Genomic DNA, 24,920 nt, shown 5'->3' on the forward strand with positions numbered 1-24,920 from the left:
CATGCACGTCGTTGAGCTCTGCGTCGAGGTGTCAGCAAAGGGACACGAGTTGGTCGTCGGCTGGTGAAGCCTATGCGGTGCAGTTGCCTCCTGACAGAAATTGGTTCCTGACTCCCAACATTCAACTGGGCGGTGACCTGACTCACAGTTACCCGTCGAGCGCCCAGTGTGGTTGCTGCCGTTTTTAGGGCTCGCGGAGGAGAAACTCGTTATTAACACCACATCCAGTGTCTTCGCATGACGTTTGGCCACTCAGTGTATATCATCGCGAGCAAGCACTGCGTCTTCTAAGTCGGGAGTCCATGTAATTTTTCGTCGTCCTCAACTACCTTATTGCACGAACATATACACCCACATCAAAATACCGTCGAATTAAATCTTTCCGCATTCGAATATTCAGAAGAACGCATTCCATTCCTATGCAATAGTGCCTCCAGGAATGTAGAGGTATCCTTCCCTCGTCTCAGTTTTTGATTTGATACTATGAAGATCATTTCAATGTTAGCCTGTTATTTATGCTATAAGACCTTTAGCAACCATTTTTCTCTAAAACGTATCGTCCTTCCCATAACCATAAATTTCGTAAGTACTCCAGAACCACAAGATTCATGTTAATGAGTTCGACACGCATTTCATAATAATTCACGGGTCATTTGAAACAATTTATTACTTCCAAATTAATTAATTAGTTAATTAATTCAAGTTTAACATTTTTCATAGTATTCTGATGATCCTAGTATCTCCTTCCAATTATTCATATAAGGCATCATTCCACCTAAGCTACCTGTAAGTTAAACGAAAAATTAAAATTATTAAACTTCTGAAAAAAACTCTATAAAAATCACAATTTTATCTACACTACGGAAGGAAAATAATGGACATTAATTAACGTTCGGTGAGCCACACTTGTAGGTAATTTCATCACTTCTTGCATCGTTGATTCTCTGTAAGTTAATCAACTTATTAATATCATGTTGTACACTTCCTAATGTACGAGGACTTTAAAGAAAGTAGTGGTAACGTTGTCCAGACACTGGCAGGAGATCGGGCATGCGCAAATAGCATATGGTGGTGCTGATGTCGATGTGTAGTGTGCATTTGACGAGCATCCAGTTGGGAGTGCTGTTGCTGTCTGTCGTTGACGTGAAGAGTGTCGATGTCACCGCTCTAAAGCATATTTTTGAAAGATAATTAGCGTTTGTGGATTAAAATTGAGGTTACCGTGGCAAAAATGCATCAGAATATTAACAAGGATTACGTGAAGCCTGTGGCGAGAATGCATTGCCGTATAGGACGGTTGCACGATGGATCAAGGCGTTTCGTGCGGGTTGGTGTGAGACTACGGATTTGCACCGCACAGGTCGGCCGTCCATTCCTCAACATCAGATTGACATCGTGAGAGTCTCGTTTCCGTTGGCCATCGATGGACTGTCAGGGAATTATCCGTGGAGGTTGGTCTCAGTCACCAAACGGTGAGGCACATACTGAAGAAATACCTTAACATGAGGAAAACTGTGCCCCGTTGGGTTCTACATCAACACAACGACGTGCAGAAATGGCACCAGTATACACTGCATTCACCTCGGCAGATACCGCAACGAAGGAGACGCATTTCTGCAGCGTATTGTCGCCATTACTGAGACGTGGGCACGAGCCTGAATTAAAGCGCCAATCGAATGAATGGCGTCACCCAGGTTCGCCATTTCCACAGAAATCTCGACAGGGACCTGTCGGGTGAAGGTTATGCTGATTATGGCATACGACTTAGAGGGTATTATTTTTACGCATGCTGTGCCTGAAGTGCAAACCGTCAACAGTGACTACTATTGCTGATTTCTTGAGCGACATCTGCGCCCGGCTGTGCAGCGCAAACGTCCATGTTTGTTGCGAGACGATCGCCCTATCGTGTTGCATGACAACTGCGGCATTCGGAGATCTTGGAACATCCTCCGTATTCACCAGAACTTAGTATTTGTGACTGCGACCTGTTTCCGAAGTTGAAGGAACCCCTCCGAGGCCGCCGATTTCTTGACGTGTCATCTGTACTCCGCGCAGTAGATCGCTGTCATCACCAGAGAACGCCTTGCCAACGGTCCCCTACGGCTTCCCGACATTTGGCAAAAGGACTTTGCGGGTGACTACACTGAAGGAATGTAACACAATTGTACTTGTTAGTTCATTAAATATTGCGTTCTATCAATATTGCCACTACTTTATTCACAGCCCGCGTACACTTGGAATTTTAAATGTCCACACTTAACTAAAGCACGTGCGTTGGCACAATCTGTTACTGTCCACTGATAATTTAACAGAAATATTTCACAATAACACGTAATCCTTTACTTCAGTATTATCCTGATATTCTTTTCACACTACAGCGAGTTTTAGCTCTCCATCGACCGCAATACTCTTCACAGCAAGCATGACATGACATGAAAACAAACAAATGAAAACAATGAGACTTCCGTCCCCGCGTTTTTAGACAGTACAAGTATTCCATTATCACGTCACAGGAGGGATTTTCGTAATTCATTCACTTAGATGTTGTACGCCGTGGTAAATGTACATGACGTCTTCCACACGCCATCTTTAAAATTTAACTCATCTTTAAAAACGGCATTATGAATAAATTTAGTTCACGTTGATCTCGATCGACCACCAATACGACAACTAGGTTCCTATAAGTCTCTCCCAAAAATCTAGTATTTTATCTTCTATTATTGCACAGTTCCACGAAATTCATGAATATTAAAATGTGATAATGTCTCTGGCATTTCATACAGCGTGTCCGACTTGAATGAATGATAAAAGAATATCTTGAGAGGTAGTAGAGATAATGCTTGGCGATTTGGTGCTACAAGTAGAGCAAATCAAAATGATTCTTTACGTACCTAATGAGCATCATTAGTGGTGCGACAGACGCCATACTTGTATTACACTTCACCCTCCTCCCCACCCCAAACCCTCAGCGTGCTTGGTGTTGTGGCCCGATATCGAAAGCGATCTGTTGGTTTCTAGAAGGCGTCTGAACATCGTCACTTAGTTGCAGTTGGTACTCCAGCCGGATACGACGTTGAACAAGCCTAACAGAGAGCTAGCTATGTTGCGCAGTCGTCTGAGCTACCTAACTTTCAAAGAAGAGAGACAGATGAGACACTAATCTCGCTGATTCTCTGTAACTTAAAACCACTTATTAGTATTGGGATGCTTACCTAACTAAAAACTCACACGTTAAATGAAGTTTTCACATTTAAAAGCAGCATTCGAGCAGCTATCACAAATGCTACATCTGCAATGCAACAAAACGCATTGAAGGAGGTAGAATACAGTTTTGATGTCTATCGCGCCATTAATGATGCGTATATAATGTAAAACAACGTTTTGAGTTCCTCTACTTGTAGAAACAAACCACCTAATCTCTATTACTTCTCAAGATATTTATTATATTACACACTCAAGCCGGACAGCCTGTATAATAAATATACGTTTTATTTGCAAATTTCCTTTCACTGCGGATAATAAAATAATTTTAAAACTTCAAGAATGGACATGAATTCCATTAAATAGAGTCCAAGTATTGTTCTACTCTATGTTCCACAATTATTCCTTTGGCGGTAATACAATTTCCAGCAATCAACCATTTCTGGTCCAATTCTATGAAAGGTTAGAATTGCTTGAAAAGTACACCTGGCTCGGCGTCGTCACGAAAAGTACATCCAGGCCTTTATATATAGAGACGGTCTTGAGTCAACTCTCTTGGTTTTCCTAGAGCTATGGCCTATGATAATTATTAAGCCTACTGACGTTATCAAAATAGCTGCTGGTGACAACGCGAAAGCAATGTTTGTCTACCACGTGGCTGAATGGTTCAAACTGTAGAGACCTGGATTTCTGAAATCAAGTAGGTGGGTTCAATTCCGTCTCAGTTCAGTGGTATTTGAAGGTGCTGGAATACGCCAACCTAGTATAAGTAGATTTATAGGCACGTAGGGGAACTTCTGCGGGTTGAAATTCTGGCACATTGGAGTTTCCGAAAAACATATAAGTAGTTATGGTATGTTAAACCCAAAACATTGTTATTTCTCTATGTTTTCCTTGTTTGACGATTAAGCGAAACGTAATTATGTTCTGCTACGTACTAAATAAGGATTATAGACAGATGGTGATGACTAGCGTCAGACTAAATACAAAATATCTTAGGCCTATTCTAAACCATGACTGCTCACACTAGAGGACAAGGATTTTATGATTTGAAGTGTGTACAAATCATTTTGAGCGCTAAATTTTCTTATTTCATCATATTTTCATTAAAAATTTCATATTTCGTGAAAATCGTCATATTAACTAACTTCATATTTTGTAAGATTTATAATTTTTCGCTTTTAAGAACAGATATCGTTTCTCTTTTTACCACGTTTCTTTCTCTCTCTCTCTTTGTTAACATTTCCATTAGCAATAAACCGGGTTTGTCAGATATTGTACAGAGACAATTTTTCAGGAAAGTCGTCTGAAAAAATACAAGCAACTCATTCCAACAGCAGTCTGGCAACACTGATCGACTATCAAATTTTGCCCCCTCCAGTCGGCCCAGAACACCTGAGCCCTCTACTTCATCGAACAAAACAATACTAACTAATAGAACAAGGAACCTTTTGCCAGAAAATATTGATAAGTTGCTTGTAGCTTATTGTAACGAGTGTTAAGTCGAGCTAAAGTAACCAGTGATTTATTTTGTTTCCTCAATGTAACGCTTTCGTGAAGCCGAAAGGTTATTTAATATCTATATTGAGATGTATAGATTTATTTTATTTCTTTTAGTATAGTATTTTAAAATAGAGACAAAACTTATTCTGTAAAGGATTCCTTTGTATATAATGATGTAGACTTGCTCGAATTGGTTTTAGTGACAAATATATTTTAGCTTTAAAAAACATATTTCATATTTGGAATTTTATTTTCATATTTTCATCTTTTTTCTTCTTCTTGGCCTTTTTCCCATTTTATTTGGGTTCGCTCTTGTTGTGGATTTACCCCTGTTTCATGGTTGGGGTCTTTTAAAGTACAAAGGAACCGGGCGAGTTGGCCGTGCGGTTAGGGGCGCGCAGCTGTGAGCTCGCATCCGGGAGATAGTGAGTTCGAACCCCACTGTCGGCAACCCTGAAGATGATTTTCCGTGGTTTCCAATTTACCTTAATTAAGGCCACGGCAACTTCCTTCCCATTCCTTGGCCTCGCCATAAGACCTATCTGTGTCGGTGCGAGGTAAAGTAAATAGCAAAAGTAGAAAGTATCATAATATGAAGGTAAAGCTGGAATTCAAGAGGACAAATTGGGTCAAATATTCATATAAAGGAAGAAAATTTGCGATTGGCGACAGCCCTAAATGCCGATCAGTGGTGATTGATTGATTGATTGATTGATTGATTGATTGATTGATTGATTGATTGATTGATTGATTGATTGATTGATTGATTGATTGATTGATTGATTGATTGATTGATTGATTGATTGATTGATTGATTGATTGATGACGCTAACCCTATGTATTCACTATGGCGTGCTCCTATGGTAGTTTGTAGTGTAGTGTGTTGCATGTAGATAAGGAGACGTGTATTAAGACAAACACAAACAACTAGTCCTCGGGCCGAAGGAATTAACCATACTCAGTTAAAATCCCTGTCCCGTACTGGAATTGAACCTGGGACCCTCTGAATCAGCAGGTAATAAGCTTACCATTCAGCCATGGAGCCGGACTGTTTTCATGTTTCGGGAAAATAAATTTCATATTTTGGCTAAATTTCCGTCATATTGTGTCTGTCTCTAATTATGACTTATACAGAGTGGATCACAATTAATAGCGCAAATTGAAACAGCTGTAAGTACTAGAAGCGAGCTGTATGCGAGAAATTTAGAATTTGTGGTTAGCGGCCACCACTGACTTGTGTGTAAACGTCATCCTAGTTAGGAAAAGGTACCAATACTACATAAATTAAAGTTATTAGGTTGTTTGGTGAGCCTCCGTGGCTCAGATGGCAGCGCGTCAGCCTCTCACCGCTGGGTACCGTGGTTCAAATCCCGGTCACTCCATGTGAGATTTGTGCTGGACAAAGCGGAGGCGGGACAGGTTTTTCTCCGGGTACTCCGTTTTCTCCGTCATGTTTCATTCCAGCAACACTCTCCATTCTCATTTCATAGCAACTATCAGTCATTAATAAATCACTTTGGTAGTGGCGACCCCATCGTACTAATAGCCTATATATGATTCATTCATTACATCCCTGACCCGGTCAATGACTGGAAAACGGGTTGTAGGTTTTCATTTTCAGGTAGTTTGGTGGAAGTGCAGTTGTTTTAATAAGCGAGAAAACAGTCTTACGTAGTATGTTACAGTTACATGTTACAATGACTGTACAGTGTACTTACTCGTAGTTAAAGCTAGTGTTCAAAGTGTCGAGTGTTTTCTAGTTCATTAAAACAACTGCACTTCTACCAAAGTATCTAATAACTTTTCTTAATGTTGTATTGGCAACATTTCCTAACTAGGATGACGTTTACACACAGTCAGTCAGTGGTGGCTGGTCATTACAAATTCTAAATTATCTCGCATACGGCTCGTTAGCGGACTCGCATTTACAAAGACATTTTCGCTTCTAGTACTTACAGCTGTTTCAATTTGCGCTATTAATTACGATACACCCTGTATGCCTTCTTCGATACAATTTATCAAACTGCACGCGGGTGCGTAACTTCATACTGTGTAATCATTTTACAGGTTTCACTAAATACCTGCTGTCCGAAGAATGTGATATCCTGGATCCAGCCCAACGTGAAGTGTGCCAGGATATGAGCTGTCCCCTGGCTCACTACTTCATCTCTACGTCCCACAACACGTACCTGTTGGAGGATCAGTTGAAGGGGCCATCCAGTGTAGAGGGCCTCATACGAGCCTTAGGAAATGGCTGTCGCTGTATTAAAGGTACATTTTCACATAAATACCATTAAATGAAGCACAAAACTAGGTTTGGTCTCACAGGTGCTTTCACCGCATGACGTGCCATTGCTCTACTCTATTGCAGACGCATACAGAGGCAGACTTAGCCGTCCAACGGTGAAATTTCTTCTAAGACTGCGTGTTTGGATGTTATAACAAGTGCTGTAGTTTATATCAAGTAGAATGAATAGTTACACGCAAACAAATCTTGAAATAGTCTCCAAATCTTTCACTTGTAGGTTACAGTGAAAAAGTACGATATACTATATATAAGGGTTGTTCGGTGCCTAGAAACATACACCATGACAACATACACTAAATCAAAACGCCACCATACTGATGGTAGTTTGAGAGTCTACAGATAATCACAGCTTTCAGGCACCCCTTCCAACTCTAAAAACGTTTCTCTATGCACTCCACAATCAACGACGCAGATTACTGGTTGAACCACTCTTTCGCTGCATCAGGAACCGCTTGATCGGAGGTCAAAGTTTTGCTCTTGAGGGCTTTCATCAACAAACCAAGCCATCTTGTCTCTAAAGTGGGTGATTCATAAGAATCCAGCGAAAACAGCGCCGACTATCCATTGTTGCACTGATAACGTGTTGAAATGAGTTACCGTGGAGCATATGCACACTCAGTGTCACCGACTTTGGGAAAGGGGGTTTTCTGCTTACCAAAAATGATCTTAGAGGAGAAGAGTGCCATTTTCACTCTCCAAAATTTCTCCTCCTAGACGTTAAGTTCCTCAAAACGTGGATCTTCGTAGCCCCGAGTCGAGAATTACAGTGTAACAAGATTTAAAAAGAAAGTCACAAGTCTTGTTTTCTCGGTCTGCTGCGGGATGGGTTGAGCTGCGCTAATGGGATTGTATCCAGAGTGTCCGGTGAACTCCCGCTAATGGGTTTGGGAAGAGAGTGGAGTGCTTCTCTTGAAACGTTGCTTGAGAGATGAGTTGACTGACAGCTACGACAGCTACCTTGACTGCTTGGATTTTCCACAGAAGTAATCAGTCCAATTAACATGTTATCCATTTACAGTCAAAAGAGGTGCAGAATTGCGAGTTATAGGAAAACATTTTTCGTAAGTGTGAGTTAGCACAATGAAGTGGAGGTATTCGAGCAAGGCATGTTCAATCGTTGTAATTTTCTGTTATGTGGGTTTCCCAATCATGAACCATGTCGTACGATCAATCGACAATTCATTCATGCCTAGAAGGAGAAAGATTCCCAAACGGTATGACGATTCTGGAGATAATTCGGTAGAGCAGTTTGATTCAGTTGAACCAGTGGCGATTATTCCATAGGATGTGAGGATCATATCTTATCAAGGAGTCAAGAAATGGCCGGACTGTAATATTCCAACCCTCACAGCTCACTCAACAATTTATCTGTATAAACTGTTATTAACATTCATTGCCGTAACTGAAAACTAAGTGACAAATCACAATTAACAACATTATTGAAAGGCACTATGGGAAAGACTTTTACTCCGAGGAGTTGGTATTGGGTGTGAGGATGTCTTGAATCCACATGGCTGTAGGTGACGTCAACGCTGCAGGAGGAAGGCGGGGTTTAGAGGGGAACTGTGCTCCAGACACCGGGCAGTGAGGAAGTGATCGTTCGTCCGACAGCAGGCTATTATAGATCCCAAGCGTGTACTGAATAAGTGCGTCGTAATATGTCTTGTAATGCGAGTATATCCAGTAAGTGAACCATGTGATTGTGTTATAAAAGGACTAATGAAAGAAAAAAACGTTCAGTTCATTAAGCTTTCAAGGAAAGAAGGAACTTGTTTCTTAAGGGCGGCCTACACCATCATTACCCAACTTCATTCAGTTTCATAAAACTGGCGGCAAAACATTGAAACTTAATTTCTCTGTTTATAAGTACACAGAAATGCCGAGGTTAAGTGAGTGTAGACATTTAAACAAACTGTTATATTTGCCATGTTTATTGTTTTGCAACCGGAATAGTACTCGGAACAATGAAGGTGTGACTGACTTAAATAATTTAGGAACTATTCTCCGTAAACGTCATCAACAAACGGAGGAACACAATAGTGCTCCAGTTTCACTAAAAGAGTTTGAAATATCAGAGGCAAGAATAGAATTTTGCCTGAGCAAAGCTTATCATGCGAATGTAGAGAAACTCAATACCAAAGCGAAAAGTAACCGAGAGTTTCTGAAGTCTTTGATGCTACGTGTTTTTTAGCTCTTCAAGAACTATCTTTCAGAGTTCACGATGATTCAGAGAGCTCTTCAAACCAAGGAAATTGTAGGCAGTTGTTGAATGTTATGGTGGAGAGAGACCCCCACTTGCAAAGTAACATAAATAATAGTACTGTCTTTTCCGGACAAACATCAATTACAGACTGAATTAATAGAAGCGTGTGCGGAATATTTAATGCAGAAAAGTAAACAGGAAATCTTGGAAGCTCAATTTGTTGCATTTATTGTGGATTAAACGACAGATATTCCTATGAAATCTCAGTTGTATGTAGTGTTTAGGTATGCTGACTGAAGAGGAGAAATCCAAGAAAGGTTCATTCTATTCACTGACGTGAGTGATGATCGTACAGCCGAGCAGATTTCACAGATAGTGTTTCAGCATTTGGAAGAATTCGATTCAGGCATTAAATTATTTGCTCAAGCGTATGATGGTGCAGCCGTCATTACTGGACAGTGTAATGGCCTGGCAGCCAAAGTTCAATCAAAATAACCGCAAGCATTATTTACAATTTGTTATGCCCATAAGTTAAACTTAATTTTGTAGGACTCTGTGAAGAACATAAGGACTTGTAAAGTATTTCTGATGACAGTTTCTGGATTTGTATAATCTTTTCACATTCCTCCAAATGAAATTACACTCTTAATGAATTAATCAACAAGATGATTATACAACAATCGGATTATAGAAATTCACGAAGACAAATTAATCCAGTTGTTCTAGCATAGACCTATTGTTGCTAATAATAGAGAAATTGACCCTGAAACGAGATATTAGGCTAAAGGTTTTCGTTGTTGGAAATTTTCCATGTTGTCCTGTCAAAGTTTGAAGTACACTTCAAATTGATACAGATAATGGCATGCGACGTTGTTTCTTGAAAGGGGAAAGTAAACGAGTCTCTGTCTGCATCACACTCTACGTTGTACAGTCATTAAGTTCTGAGACTTGACGCCTGGAAGACAGGCACCCACACGACTCTGCATGTTGCACACGATGCCGCATTACACGGCGTACACCTACACAGAACCACATCCACCCTCAAAATAGTCGCCGTTGGCCGTTAACCACTTAAATAGAACCACGTCCACCCTCAAAATAGCCGTCGTTGGACTTTATGCACGTTTGCCAACGTTGGTATAGCTGCTGGATGCACCGATGAAAGGAAACACCATGTTTCGTCTCCAGTTATTATGCGGTTGAGAAACGTCGGATCATCGTCAACAGTACTGATGAGGTCACCACAAATCGTCACGTTGGTATTGCGACAGGATTCGTGGCACACTGTTCTGGGTAACACAGTCAACCGTCAGAATTTTGTGGCAAGTACCATGGCTGACCCCTATTGCTGCTGCGAGATCGTCTACCGACTGGGAGCGGTTAGCTCGCACCAACGTTGCAACTTCTTGGATCTTGCGTTCCGTTCGAACTGTTTGTGGCCGACCAATACGCACTAGGGTTGGGTAGACCAGAACATTCACTTGTTCCGCAACATTAGGAGCTTGAGGCGGAGTGTTTCGGTACAGAGTGCCGAGACACGGGACACAGGACTGTAACTGCGTCCTAGAGAGAACTTCGAGAGGCAACAGGACATGCTCCGCTTCAGCTGGAATGTGCCTGAACCGAACGTGCTGTGCCAAGGCCGCACTAGATAGATTAGTTGGCCTTGGCTGTGCCTGCCTGTCGATACCGGCTGTGTGCCGCCCTGTGTTGGAGTGTCAACATTTTTTCATCCAGTTATCTTTAATTCCAAAGCGATGACCCATATTTTTCTTGGGCTTAAAAGTTTCCTTAAAGTCCAAATTAATATTTAACATCAATCCCCGAGAAAGTGTTGAGGGAAATTTTCGAGATATTGAAGAAAGTAAATGGAAATTGAGAGGGAAGGAATTCGAAGTGCAGAGAGCAGAACAGCACGAAAGTACATCAATGTTTTCATCCAGTTATATTTTTAATTCCAAAGCGACGACCCCTATTTTTCTTGGGCTTAAAAGTTTTCTTAAAGTCCCAATTAATTTTTAACGTCAATCCCTGAGAAAGTGTTGAGAGAAATTTTCGAGATATTGAAGAAAGTAAATGGAAGTTGAGAGGGAAGGAATTCGAAGTGCAGAGAGCATTGGGACGCAGGCGAAGCAGCTAAAGCAGTGCAGCGCAGAGCAGATTTTTGTAATCTACACAAATCATTGCATCATCGTAAGTTGACAGACAGGGCAGGACAGAGCAGAGCAGAGCAGGCCAGTTCTCTTTGTTCTGCACCTACTTCCGCCTACCACGCGCAGTCTTCGAAACAGTTTCCTGCGCACGTGTCACGCAGTTAGTTAAGAAATGGAGGAGAAATTTACCACAGCCATTCAGTCTCACCATGTTTTGTAGGTACTATGTGAATCATGTGGACTGCAATGCAGTATGTACGTATATATGTATGTATGTATGTATGTATGTATGTATGTATGTATGTATGTTCGTGAGAAAATGGCTGAACAGAATTTAATGAAAATCGGTATGTAAATTCGGGGAATAACGCACTACAGTCTAGGCTATAAATCATTTTATTCACGCTGCGTAACAAGGTAGGTTAGAGAAAGGCCTAAAATGTAATCCACCGAGCAAGTGGCCGTGCGGTTAGGGTCGCGCATCTGTGAGCTTGCATTCGGGAGATAGTGGGTTCGAACCCCACTGTCGGCAGCCCTGAAGATGGTTTTCCGTGGTTTCCCATTTTCACACTAGGCAAATGCTGGGGCTGTACCTTAATTAAGGCCACGCCCGCTACCTTCCCAATCTTCCACCCTTTCGTCGCCGAAAACCTTCGATATGTTAGTGCGACGTTAAACAAATAGCAAACAATCCGTGACCCAAGTTCTCGCAACATATAGAATTTAAGACAAATATCTAATGCTGATTATGGAGAGCATCATCGCCGACTCCGTCGCCGTCATCCACCATCACATTTATGTGAAGAGATAAATACGGAAAATCATTTATCATGTCTTGTCAAATATAAATGCAAACGCGTTCACAACAGATTGTCAATGTTGATTGATTTTAGTATCTTGTGTCTTGTGACAACTAGATGAAAATCTAGCAGTACATTTGTAAGTACATATTTTTCCCTCTCCCCCACTGTGATCCTATTAATGAATTTACCATGCAAGTTGGTCGTGCGGTTAGGATCGCCTTGCTATGAGCTTGCATTCGGGAGATAGGGGGTTCGAACCCCATTGTCGGCAACCGTGAAAATAGTTTTCCGTGGTTTCCCATTTTCACACAAGGCCAATGCTGGGGGGGCTGTACCTTAAGGCCATGGTCGCTTCATTCCCATTCCTAGCCCTTTCCTATTCCATCGTTGCCATAAGACCTATCTGTGTCGGTGCGACGTAAAAATATAAAAATTAATCATGAATTAAATTCTTTGCGTAGTCCATATGAACGCCGAACATCTGTAACATAGAAAACTTGTTCAGTCTTGTAAACTGGCGAAGGTGGTTGTTTTTATTGCGATTGTCTTAAGCTGAATAACCGCGTTGCCATCAGCACAAGGGAAATTGTGAAGATGACTAACAAAATGAGAAAAATCGCGAATGCTTGAAGAAAAAGAAAAAAAAGAGCCTCTTTATACTGGATGCCCCAGTATCACAGAGTCTAAAGAAAACATGTTACTTCTGAAAACCGACGAGACCCTGCGTGGCAATGTGCGCTTACGTCCACTTCGTTGCATCCGGGAGATAGTAGGTTCGAATCCCACTATCGGCAGCCCTGAAGATGGTTTTCCGTGGTTTCCCATTTTCACACCAGGCAAATGCTGGGGCTGTACCTTAATAAAGGCCACGGCCGCTTCCTTCCAACTCCTAGGCCTTTCCTATCCCATCGTCGCCATAAGACCTATCTGTGTCGGTGCGACGTAAAGCCCCTAGCAAGAAAAAAAAACGTCCACTTCGCAGTTTCGTAAGCTTCGCGCTGTTATGATCTGCTCTTCCCTGCTCTGTGGCCACCTGCTTCTCAATGTGCGCCCGGCCTAACAGCACGAAAGTATAACAATTTTTTCGTCCAGTTATATTTTTAATTCCAAAGCGACGACCCCTATTTTTCTTGGGCTGAAAAGTTTCCTTAAAGTCCACATTAATGTTTAACGTCAATCCCCGAGAAAGTGTTGAGGGAAATTTTCGAGATATTTATTACTCACTAATTAGTCACAATACATTCAACTGGTGAAAATATTCTTGAATTGGTTACTTTTAAACACCTGCACTGCCATTGTAACCGTGTTATGTGCATTTTATATTGACCGGAAAAATCTTAACCTAAAAGCAGCCTTTAAACGTGATTTGTGGGCGCGAATTTCAGTGTTTCGACTGTTCGTTCACGTTCCCTGCAGCTTAATGCTGGACCATGGCCATAACTACACACAGGCACACACCACACAGCACGTTCCGTACAGGCACATTCCCAGTTCCCACTGGCGCGGAGCATGTAATGTTGCCTCTCGAAGTTCTCTCTACACTGCGCAGTTACAGTCCCGCGTCCCGTGCACCCGCTGCACAGTTCAGCTAGTAGGCGAAGGGCAGTGCATAGTGGCGCTTCTGATGGGACCGCGAGTCAGTGTCTCCGGCTCGCTTGAGAATGTTTCGGAACAATTGACACTCGGTGTTCTGGAACAGCGGAGCATAACTGTGCACCGCCACATTGTGCCGAAACAGGGACATAGTGCCCAACCCTAGTACGCACATCATCTTCCAAACTGTCCCGTACTTGCACAAAACGTCGGTGCCACCTAAACACAACACTGCGTCTCAATGCGTCCTCACCGTAAACCTGCTGCATCATTTCAAACGTTTCGACAGCAGTTTTGCCTAATTTCTTGCAGAACTTGATGTTTGCCCGTTGCTCAAACTGTGGCATGTCAAGGTCCGACTGGCACATTCAAATCACCGTCACATCAACGACCGTACGTCTGCTTCCAGTGCATGCACTCAACTGTCTCTTGCAGGGACGAGAGACTAACTGACATGGTACCATACCGCGGTGCCACCTATGCGCTATAGTGCACCACAGCGCCATCATGCGGTCAGTCTCAGAACTTAATGACTGGACTACGTAATTCAGTTACTTTTGGAGAAAGAGGAAACGATTGTACAGTGTTGCAGATAATCCTGAAACGCCATTTCGGCGGCTGTTTTACGAAGTACTGGATAATTTTGTAGTTCATATTGAAGAAAGATTTTTCTGATCTACACCAGTTGCAATTGTTTGCCCTCTTGGATTTCCTAACATTTGAAGAGTACTCTTCTAATTTCCCAAAACCTCATCTTCAGTCTCTTATTAAATCATTCACCTTATGGACATTTCTTTCATGGTGCGGGGCGTAATGCCGAACTCTCTTACATCTATAGTTCACCGTAATTCATATTTGATCCAGTCTTGAAATTGAATGATTATTTAATAAAAAATAACCTTAGAGAAAATTTCTCACAACTGTCAACACTCATAAAATTAATTATGACGATACCAGCTTCAAGTGCCACTGCAGAAATAGGTTCCTGTACTCTGAAACGCATCCAGACCCACTGCCGGAATTCAACAACTCACGGTCACCTGAACGGGTTGACCGTATAATCCATAGAAAAAACCTTATTTAGGGAACAGAAAAACCGTCACAATTTTCATAACGGAATTATATAGATTTTTGCCACCATGGAGGATAGGAATATTGAACTGAACTACAAGTAAAAACATGTAATTTGTTATCATTATTGCTTGCCCTACCTATTTCAATTTTTGACATGAATATGCTTTATGGCTGGGGTCATCCGGAAATTTGTGTAACATAACGTAAGACGGAAGTACCGTCACAGTAGACGTTACCATAGGCCTTGGTCGCCAAAGATGCTGCAGCTACAAGTTAATTTCCTTCGACGTAGACTTGCAGTTCTCCTTGACATTTATTTAATAAAAAATAATGTTCTATGCTTTACATCCCACTAACTACTTTTTCGGTTTTAGGAGACGCCGAGGTGCCGGAATTCAGTCCCGCAAGTGTTCTTTTACATGCCAGTAAATCTACCGACACGAGGCTGACGTATTTGAGCACCCTCAAATACCACTGGACTGAGCCAGGATCGAACCTGCCAAGTTGGTGTCAGAAAGCCAGCGACTCAACCGTCTGAGCCATTCAGCCCGGCGATATTTATTTAAGGACATATTCATGGTCATTAGTTTTTCTCAAAGGGAAATTTTCTTTCTTTTCTTTAGTATGCCTAACTACTAATGCTTCATCCTACACATCTAAAAAAACAGGAGACGTCAGTGACTTGAACATAGATACCCATGTTAATTGTTTGGCTCCCCGTTCTGACTCATCATTTTAGAATTTTTCACTTGAATTTGAGCTGTTTCTACTTGGGAGTGATGCAAACACAGACAAACGTTTATAATTCCATGAAGATGATGTACACTCAGATCGACATTTTGTTTCACATAGGAAAGCTTCATGAGTAGTTGCTGAATGAAGGAGAATTAACTGATAACTTGGAGGTCATTACCAATCACTTCAAGAAAGTAGTTCACCTCATGTATGTCCGGGTCAATCGCTAACGGTTAGCGTTATGTCCCTTGGCCCAGAGGGTCCCGGGTTTGATTCTCGGCTCCGTCGGTAATGTTAACCTTAATTGGTTAATTCGTCTAGCTGGGGAACTCTGTCTGTGTGTGTGTGTGTGTGTGAGAGAGAGAGAGAGAGAGAGAGAGTATCGTCTTCAACATTAGAAATCATGTCAGGTAGTGCCCCATCCTCTCAGACATGCAGGTGCCTGTAGGCCGTCTGCTATACTAGAAAAATACTTGCAACGGCCCTCTCCGGAGGCCATACTCCATTATTGTTATCTTAAGGATTTGCTCTCAGAACCGTTCAAGTTTTCAAAAATAGTGATGCCAATTCCAGCGACAACTTCAACAGCTGATAGGTTTCCTCAGGCCTTAAAAGACTTAAAGCTTACTTCCGTATAACTATAACTGGGTAAGTTAACCTGGAGTCTTCTAAAGAAACTAGGAGGTCATTCCCACAAACCATAAGCACATCAAGAAGTCCAACCGGCGAGAATAGCCCATCGAATCACTCAGATGTCCAGGGCTAAATCAGACAAAGCACACCTCAAAGCAATCAGAGTAAAATTGCGAAAACTAAGAAAATCATTCTCCTCTGTACCGGATCTAGCATCACCATTCACCGTAGATGAAGTCACAACAGCCCTTCGAAACTGAAAACTGGGAAAATCACCAGGCTTTAACAACATCCACAATGAGTTACTAGTTCACTGTGGTAAAAACCTAGGAAATGGCTTTCTGACCTCCTTTTATTCATGCAAGACCCTTGACACCTGACACCGGAGTTCAAGAGATCAAAGATCATTGCTTTCTTGAAACCTCGTAACCCGCCCAGTGCTCCCGAAAGCTATAGACTCATAGCATAATTAAGCTCAACCTACAAGCTACTGGAAAGACAGATCTACAGCAGAATCAGACCAGTCATTTCAAGATCCTCCAGGAATATCAAGATGTCTTTAAACCGGAGCGAAGTAGCGAAGACCAAGTACTCTCTCTGACGACATTAATCGAAGCTGGATTTGAAGAGAGAAGCTAAAACCCGATGTGGTGTCCATAGATTTCACGGCTGCTTTTGACACTGTATGGAGGGACGGGTTAACGTATAAACTCCTAAAAGCCTTGCAGTGTAAAACAATACAAATATAATCAATACCATGTATACAGATAGAATAATTCAAGTGGTCATGAACATTACCCTGGGCAAACCAAGAAGATAAACAATGGACTCCCACAAGGTCCCATATTAGACCCTCTGTTACTCAGTGTTTATCTCACAGACATTCCAGAAACGGTGTCAAGAAAATTTGCCTAAGCCGATGATATTTCCATAGCACCAAACACACAATATTTAACAACATTGAAGGCACGCGAACGGAAGATCTCTGCTTACTGCCAAATTTCTTTAAAAAGTGGCGCCTGACACCTAACACAACAAAAACAGAAACATCTTGCGTTCATCTGAGTAACACACTGGTTAAGACCACCTTGAAAATGACTCTCCATGACAGCATGTTACCGTAAAATACAAACCCAAAATATTTAGGTGTAGCTCTGGACCGGTCATTGTCATACAGTAAACATCTCTCCAACATTGCAGCCAAACGACGTGCAAGAAACAACATCCTGTCTAAGCTATCTGGCAGCATATGGGGATCCACGGCAACTTTACGTACTTCTGCGTCAAGGCTGGTGTATACGAAGCTGAATACCGCTCTTCCGTCTGGCTTAATAGCACCCACACACCGTCCTGAATCAGACAACTGCACTGGCTTCCAGTCCTTAGCCACATCATTCCTCTAGGCCTACGCCTCATGAACAATCTCGTACGAGAAGCAAATAAAATACAGGCCAATAAATCATTTCCATTTTGCCAAAACATCCATAGAATCGCTTCAACCCGACTGAAATCTGGACATCCTCGCGTGCTGCTGGCTCAAAAACTTACTATGTACTGCGAACCTGAAATGAAGTATGGACTGCTAGGGCCCACGATGAACGGAGCTCTGTCTTTGACCCTACGCAGCCTCAGCCCGGATTTCATCTTCCGCGGAGTGTATGGGTCCTACTAAACAGAGTGCGCGCTGAGCATGGAGGAAGTGGCTCTGCAATACATTCTTCGGGTCTTCGACCTTCTCTAACTGTGACCATGGTGAAGAACTCCAGACAATACGACACATCACCTTCAGATGCCCACATAGAGCTTTGTGCGGAACTATCGACGATCTTCGGCGGCTTCAACAACGGCTATTTATTGGCTGCAACAACTTGACATCTTAGTTTAGTTCACATTTGTTATTTATTAATTTATGTATTTATATTTTGCCTAATTTCTGTGTTTTTGTATTTTGTATTGTTTTCTTTCTGTTTTTTTTTTGTACTGCTCATATCTCTCTCGACTTCTACTTTGTGCATTACCTTAATTTATTATTTACTCTGTTTTGTAAGTTATTCGTTGTTTTTCATAATGTTGTACTTATTCAACTTGTGTGTGGCTTAACTTGTGCCGTAAGCTAAATAACTAACAGGACAGCGGAGATTAAATTCATTGAGCTTTCAGCATATAAGCCTATACAAAGAAACTGCCGAGGCGTTAAATCTGGAGATGGTAGTAGATGATTTTATAACAAGTTATGAGATTATAAAGTTGGCATTCCTTCAGAGAACCGCATTTGCAAATGGAGACTGTTCAGGCGGTACACCTGGTGGTAGAGCGTTTCACTTTTCGTTTCATGAAATGAACAATAAGTTATACAGTAATAGGAGTTTATTTTCAGAAAATGTATTTATGAAGCAAGATCTACTTGTTTTACTTGTGATTCTTTTTATAGCTTCGTACGGAAGACATTCCCTCAAAATATTTATTTAAGGATCAAGTTCTATTTTTTGTTTACATGTGAATATTATTGAAAACACCGTACATGGGGCTCACTCAAAAATGTATTTGAAAAACAAGCTCTGTGATAGTTCTGTTTTTCCTATTTGTGGATATTGATAATGTTTAAGAATGTTTGCATTAATAGTTCTTCATCATTTCACATGCCTGTGTTCATGTCAATTATCACCCCACACCCACAATAATTACCCCAAGTCGGCGCGCTTGAGCACACTTCAAGATAGTTCTCCTAGTCAATGCACGTTCCTTGCAAATAATTCATTCATGCCACGTTGTATTCGTTTGGACGTAGCCATTAAACACAATGTTGCTTCAACATTTTCTTGCCAGGCTATGTGGCTCAGACGGTTGAGGCGCTGGTCTTCTGACCGCAACATGTCAGGTTCGATCCTGGCTCAGTCCAGTGGTATTTGAAGGTGCTCAAATACGTCAGCCTCCTGTCGGTAGATTTACTGGCACGTAAAAGAACTCCTACGGACACAATTCCGGCACCTCGGAGTCTCTAAAAACCGTCAAAAGTAGTTAGTGGGACGTAAAAACAATAACAATTGTCAACTTTCTCCCTTGCATAGCGGACGCATGTCTACATTCCAAATAAACAACCCTTATACACAGGGTTAACCAAACCTTATAGTGATGTTTCCATTTTCTGTACTTTAGACGAAGGACCCCATTTTTTATGTGTAACAGAACATTTGCGGAACGATCGAAATATATCTAACTAAAACTTCAGAGAAAAATCTCTCAGCTTCTCCTTTATTACTATGTCCTCAGAAATTCACACAGAAGCCTTGTTCAAGAGCCAGGTCTGGCGCAATATTTCCTAACAGTGCAATTTTACATCTTCCGTACTTCTGTACCGCAGTCACCGTCTAAGACTTAGAACTGACCCTCATATTACGACATGACATCAGCGAATTAAACCTAAGAGATAAACTCTATTTACAAGTAGTTTGTTGCAGAACTCATTGAAATGCTCCTTTTCGAAAACATGACACTAAGTATAAAGTAATAATCACTCAACTAACACTTGAAAATATTTACAGTGGAGTATTTGAATTAAGAACAAGCCGCGCTGTGCTTTCCCTATCGTCGAGTGCGACAGTCGTTGCCGAGTTCAGTGCACGAGAGGCTCAAACAAATTTCTCCAGTCTTTGAATGCAGGGCAAGCTTGTTAGTGAGTGAATCCCTGTCGAAAGACACATTTGTAAGTTGTGAGCTGATCTGTTTTGTACGATGTGCGTTATGGCTGAGTATATTATTACAACTTTCCAATGTGTGTTTTTGTGTGATTCATAAGCGTTAAGTCCGTCAAGTCCAAACATGATTTCAAGGAAGATTCCCGCTACGAAGTCAAACGGACAACGTCATGTTCTCATCGAAGAAAACTGAAATGACAACATTGACAACATTATGCAACAGCTGATGATGTATAGTTATTTAAAAATATGCCACAGACGTGTGAACAATGGAGGCGGTCAGTTTCAGCATTTTCTTCCATGACGTTGGTAACGAACTTTTTAAAAGGTTCATGTTACTGGTGGCCTCACTGCCACGGGACTCTGCGCTCGCCGACAGGAAAAACACCGCGTTGTTGGCTCTTCAGCTGGGTTCACACGGTGCGACTGGACTCGCATGATGCGTGCGCATGTTTGGCTCACCACCCGCATCATGTGAACAGTTGATGCGAGTCCAGTTGCCTGAGTTTGAGAGAAACGAGTCACTCTTTTGACAGACGGGGTATCGTCAGCACATTCTCTTTTCACTTCCACGCTCTTTTTTCGGCTGGGTGGCCTTTCTTATCACTGACTCAGCCGGCCCAATCAATAATAAATAGGCAGACGCCGAGTCGGCTGTCGCCTTCCCGCTTCACTATGTACGTAGTTCTGATCAAGGGCGTGGACGTCAACTACTCGGATTCCTTCATTTACCAAGAACTTGATCTTGGTGCCTCCTCCATACGTGACCTTGTTCGGCTTCAAGACCGCTCTTCGGGTCAACCTTCCCCGGATGTCCTGGTCTTCTACCGTAGCTGGCGTGAGGCACTGGATCGGATCAACAACGGCGTCTACATCAATGATCATCGACATAATGTGGTATATCCTCCTGAAGAACTTTTAGCGGACTTTCGCACTCTCCCTGCACCAATCAAACCTATCCCAACCCTTTCTTCTCACGAACCTAAGAAGTCCTCCCCACCCTCCGTTTCATCTTCGTCTACCCACACCACCACCACGACTACTGCCACTACTACTACTACTACCACCACTACCACTATTACCACCTGCTCCACGTCCGCCTCTACTCCCTTGACCGCTACGATTGTCCACACGTCTCCTATTATGTCTACTACTTCCGCCTCCCCTCTTACCTCCCTACCTAATCATTCTTTGCCCCCTGCCAGTTTCGTTGCTACTACGGTTCTTGCTTCGCCAGGCCAAACTGCTGCTGCTCCCGCTCGCCAACCGTCTCCCTCCCACAGTTGTGTAATCCGCGGCCTGGACCCTACCATCTCTGACCAGGTTGTCTTGCAAGAACTGCGACTGGCCGGCGTCTCCGTTCATCGGGCGTTCCGGATTTACAATGAAGATGGCCCGCTATATATGTTTCGCCTTCAACTCACCTCCGCCACCGAAGTTGAACGTCTCGTCACCGATGGAGTCCTCTTCCGCCGGTGAACCTATCGTGTGGAACGTTCCCGTTCCCGTTCCCCGCCCCGTACCACCCTCCCACCACCGCCTGATCCTTTTCCTCGCCAGTCCCCGACCCCTCCACAAACCCCCTCCGCCCGCAGTTAATCTCTTTGCCTCACAACCGACCATCATTCTTCCACCTCTCCAGCTACTGGACCTTCTTCGTCTCTTCGCAACTTCCCTCACCAATATGACCACTATCCTCTATTACCTTCAATTCCAGCATTACCCTAATCCGTACCCACCCTTTTTCCTACACCCCACACTCTACCGTCTCCATCAATGTAATTTGTTAATTTGTTACTGCACTTCTAGCAACTCTCTGTAATCACTATTCTCACACGCGCGCCCGAGATACGTTGTCATGTCAATAAATTTCTCCTCGCGTCTCCCCTGGTGTTTGTAGGGGTTCTGCCCGGGTGGGGTGCTTTGCGGGTCGCCCCTGGGCCCCGGCTTGTTGTCACGGTGTCCTTCAGCCTCTTCAGTTACAGTCTCCTTTTACGATATGTACGACACATACCCGCTACAATTACCTATTCTCAATTCTTTTCCTCTCCTTTTGGCCTAAGAGCTACTGGATTAGCTGTGGCCCGCCCACCTGATTTGTAGGTGGGAATGAAAGAACTTCTTGATGATGATGATGAGACGCGAGTCAACTCGGGCCGTGCCCAACTTTCTACAAGGGAGTAACAGATTTAAGATTGCGGAAAGCTTGAAGACGGTGCAAGGAAAGAAGTGGAGCGTTTGTACATTTATACGAATCTGAAGAAGTGTTGTGGAATGCTAGGCTTAAAATGCCAGGAATTCAGCGTTGCTACGGATTGCTGAAAAAATGAATATTCCTGGGGTAGGCGTCGAAGAAATCACAAAAAATTAAAAACATTCGTAGCTCGTACATACAAGAACTATTAAATATTAAGTAATCCAAGAAGTCAGGCACATCACCCGAAGAAATTTATTCACCGACAATTCAATGATTTAACATCGCTGACTGGAGAAATGAATGCGAGAAGCAATTTCACCAACTCGGTAAGAGTGTGATATTTATTACTCTGTTGTCATCTATCACTTATGAAAGGGTCAAAGAATATAATACCTACATTGTAAACAATTCAATATTGCCGGTTTGAGTGAATGTTTCAATGTAAGGTTCGCATGTTAAGGAAAAGTCATATTTTTTTCCTGAGCTCATTTTACCCGAAATCTGATACATAAGTTTGAATGACGGGTCCCTGACCACGTTTAAAGCAATTTGCTGTTGCCTATAAATGCATATGTCGGCCATTTTTATTGTTTTGATCATTTTAATGATATAAGATCATATTTGGTTATAACTTCAGCATTTTTGTTTGAATTGAGGCGTCGTTAACAAGGTGCGTGTTATCTGCGTCGAGTTTCAATCACAGGATTTCCGAATAGTGTAGTAGATATATTTTTCTTTTTTTCCCGGAACAGGCAGTTTGCAGGTTTAGAAGACCTGATTCCAAACAGGCGCTCCTCTGCGGACGTCTTTTAGCACATCTTTCTGGACAAGTTAGATTGTGACACTGTACGCGTGAGGTCACGGGACATGATAGTGTGTTTCTGCCTTTCAATAGGATGTCACTCCAGTAGATATATTTAGCTCAGAAGCAATTAGCAAACAAGGAAATGCCATGTTTATCTCGCCCAGTTATTCCTTGCAGGGTCGAGTTAAAGCTCCCTTGCTCTTTCACTACCAACGGATTTCAACAGACTTGTCACACTTGTAGTACTGCAGTAAATGAAATGTCGTGTGGCTTTTAGTGCCGGAATATCCCAGGAGGGGTTCGGCTCGCCAGGTGCAGGTCTTTCTATTTGACTCCCGTAGGCGACCTGCGCGTCGTGATGAGGATGCAATGATTATGAATACGACACATACACCCAGCCCCCGTGCCGTAGCAATTAACGAATTAAGGTTAAAATCCCCGGCCCAGCCGGGAATCGAACCCGGGACCCTCTGAACCGAAGGTCAGTACCCTGACCGTTCAGCCAACGAGTCGGACTAGTACTGCAGTGAACCCCATCATGGCGAAAGTGAAGTGTAGTGAAGCTGTAAAGTTAAGAATGTATGTGAAAGAGTTCGGTGAAGAGACGTTCAGTACTGACGAAACAATTCTTTTTTGTAAATCGTGTGGAGTTAAGGTAGCGGCGATAAAGAGATTTAATTTGCAACAGCACTGCACTACGGCTAAGCATAAAAGCTGCGCGAATCGAAAGTCTCCTGAACAGAGCAGGCAGGCACTTTTGTTTGATACAGCGAAATCTTCGTCAACCAAACTTTCCGATTTATCAAAAGACCTATGCGAAATGTTGGTATGTACCAATATTCCGCTTAACAAAGTGAACAACGAACACTTCCGAAAATTATTAAATACAAAACAGAGTCGAATCCGGACGAAGCAACATTGCGAAAAATTATTTGCCCTCCTGTTATGAAGACGCACTTCGAAAAATTAGAATTAGTGTACGGAACAATAGCGTCTGGGTATCCGTTGATGAAACTACGGATGTTTGTGGTAGATATGTTACGAATGTTAAAATTGGCACGCTTCTCGCGGAACGTCAGGGTGATTTACGTTTACTTCATTCGGTGGTTCTAGATGCAGCTAACCATTCCACATTTGCAATACTTTTTGACAATGCCATGAAGCTTTTATGGGATGGTGAAGTTAAGCGAGAACGAATCTTGCTGTTACTAACCGATGGTGCACCATACATGGTGAAAGCAGCAAGGGGACTTATGGTACTTTACCCAATAATGGTCCATTTAACGTGTCTTGCTCACAGATTGCACAGAGTTACTGAAGCAGGATTTTCCTGATGTTGACTGGTTAATATCAAACGTCAAGAAAATATTTTTGAAGGCTCCACTGAAGGTGGCAAAATTCAAAGATCACGCGCCTTCGCTTCCTCCTCCTCCTCATCCAGTGCTCACCCGATGGGGAGTACGACCGTGATCACTACGAAACTGTGCAAGAAATTGTTTCTGCTTTTGACAGTAGTGAGGCATCGTCAATAAAAATTGCACAGGAACTGTTTTCCAATGATTTGTCGGGAAAATTAGTATATATTTCTTCACATTATAGAAATCTATCGAAAACTATCTCTCGCCTAGAAACTGCTGGTTTAGAATTATGTGAGAGTTTGGGAATAGTAAAGGAAATGGTATCCAAAGTAGAACAAGCAAGAGGTACAGTGTCAGTTGCGGTGAAAAACAAACTTAGTAAAGTGCTGAGTGCAAATGAAGGATACGCAGCAATGTGCAGAATTGGTGCCATTTCAGAGGGTAATGGATCTGGTTTAGGCGAAAACGACCCGCAGCTAAACAGCACTGAACTGACTATGTTTAAATACGCTCCTGTGACATCATGTGACGTAGAAAGGAGCTTCTCCCAGTATAAAAAAATACTGAGTGACCTTTGAAGGAGATTTCTTTTCGATAGCCTGAGAATGCACATGGTCGTGATTTTTCCTCTTTTTACGAATTTATCTCATTGCTAGTCC

The 24,920-nt window shown here is 42.4% G+C and overlaps 1 protein-coding gene across 3 annotated transcripts in view; it reads left to right on the plus strand.

Annotated features, from left to right (window-relative positions):
* The window catches only part of LOC136864335 (inactive phospholipase C-like protein 2), a 786,053-nt gene that overhangs the window by 544,606 nt on the left and 216,527 nt on the right, over window positions 1-24,920 (plus strand). For all 3 annotated transcript variants that reach the window (XM_067141176.2, XM_067141177.2, XM_067141178.2), the window contains exon 8: window positions 6,772-6,975. In XM_067141176.2, the coding sequence (XP_066997277.1) occupies window positions 6,772-6,975 (204 nt within the window). The remainder of the gene's footprint in view (window positions 1-6,771; window positions 6,976-24,920) is intronic.

This window comes from Anabrus simplex, chromosome 2 (assembly GCF_040414725.1).
Source record: "Anabrus simplex isolate iqAnaSimp1 chromosome 2, ASM4041472v1, whole genome shotgun sequence".
NCBI classification, from domain to species: Eukaryota; Metazoa; Arthropoda; class Insecta; order Orthoptera; family Tettigoniidae; genus Anabrus; species Anabrus simplex.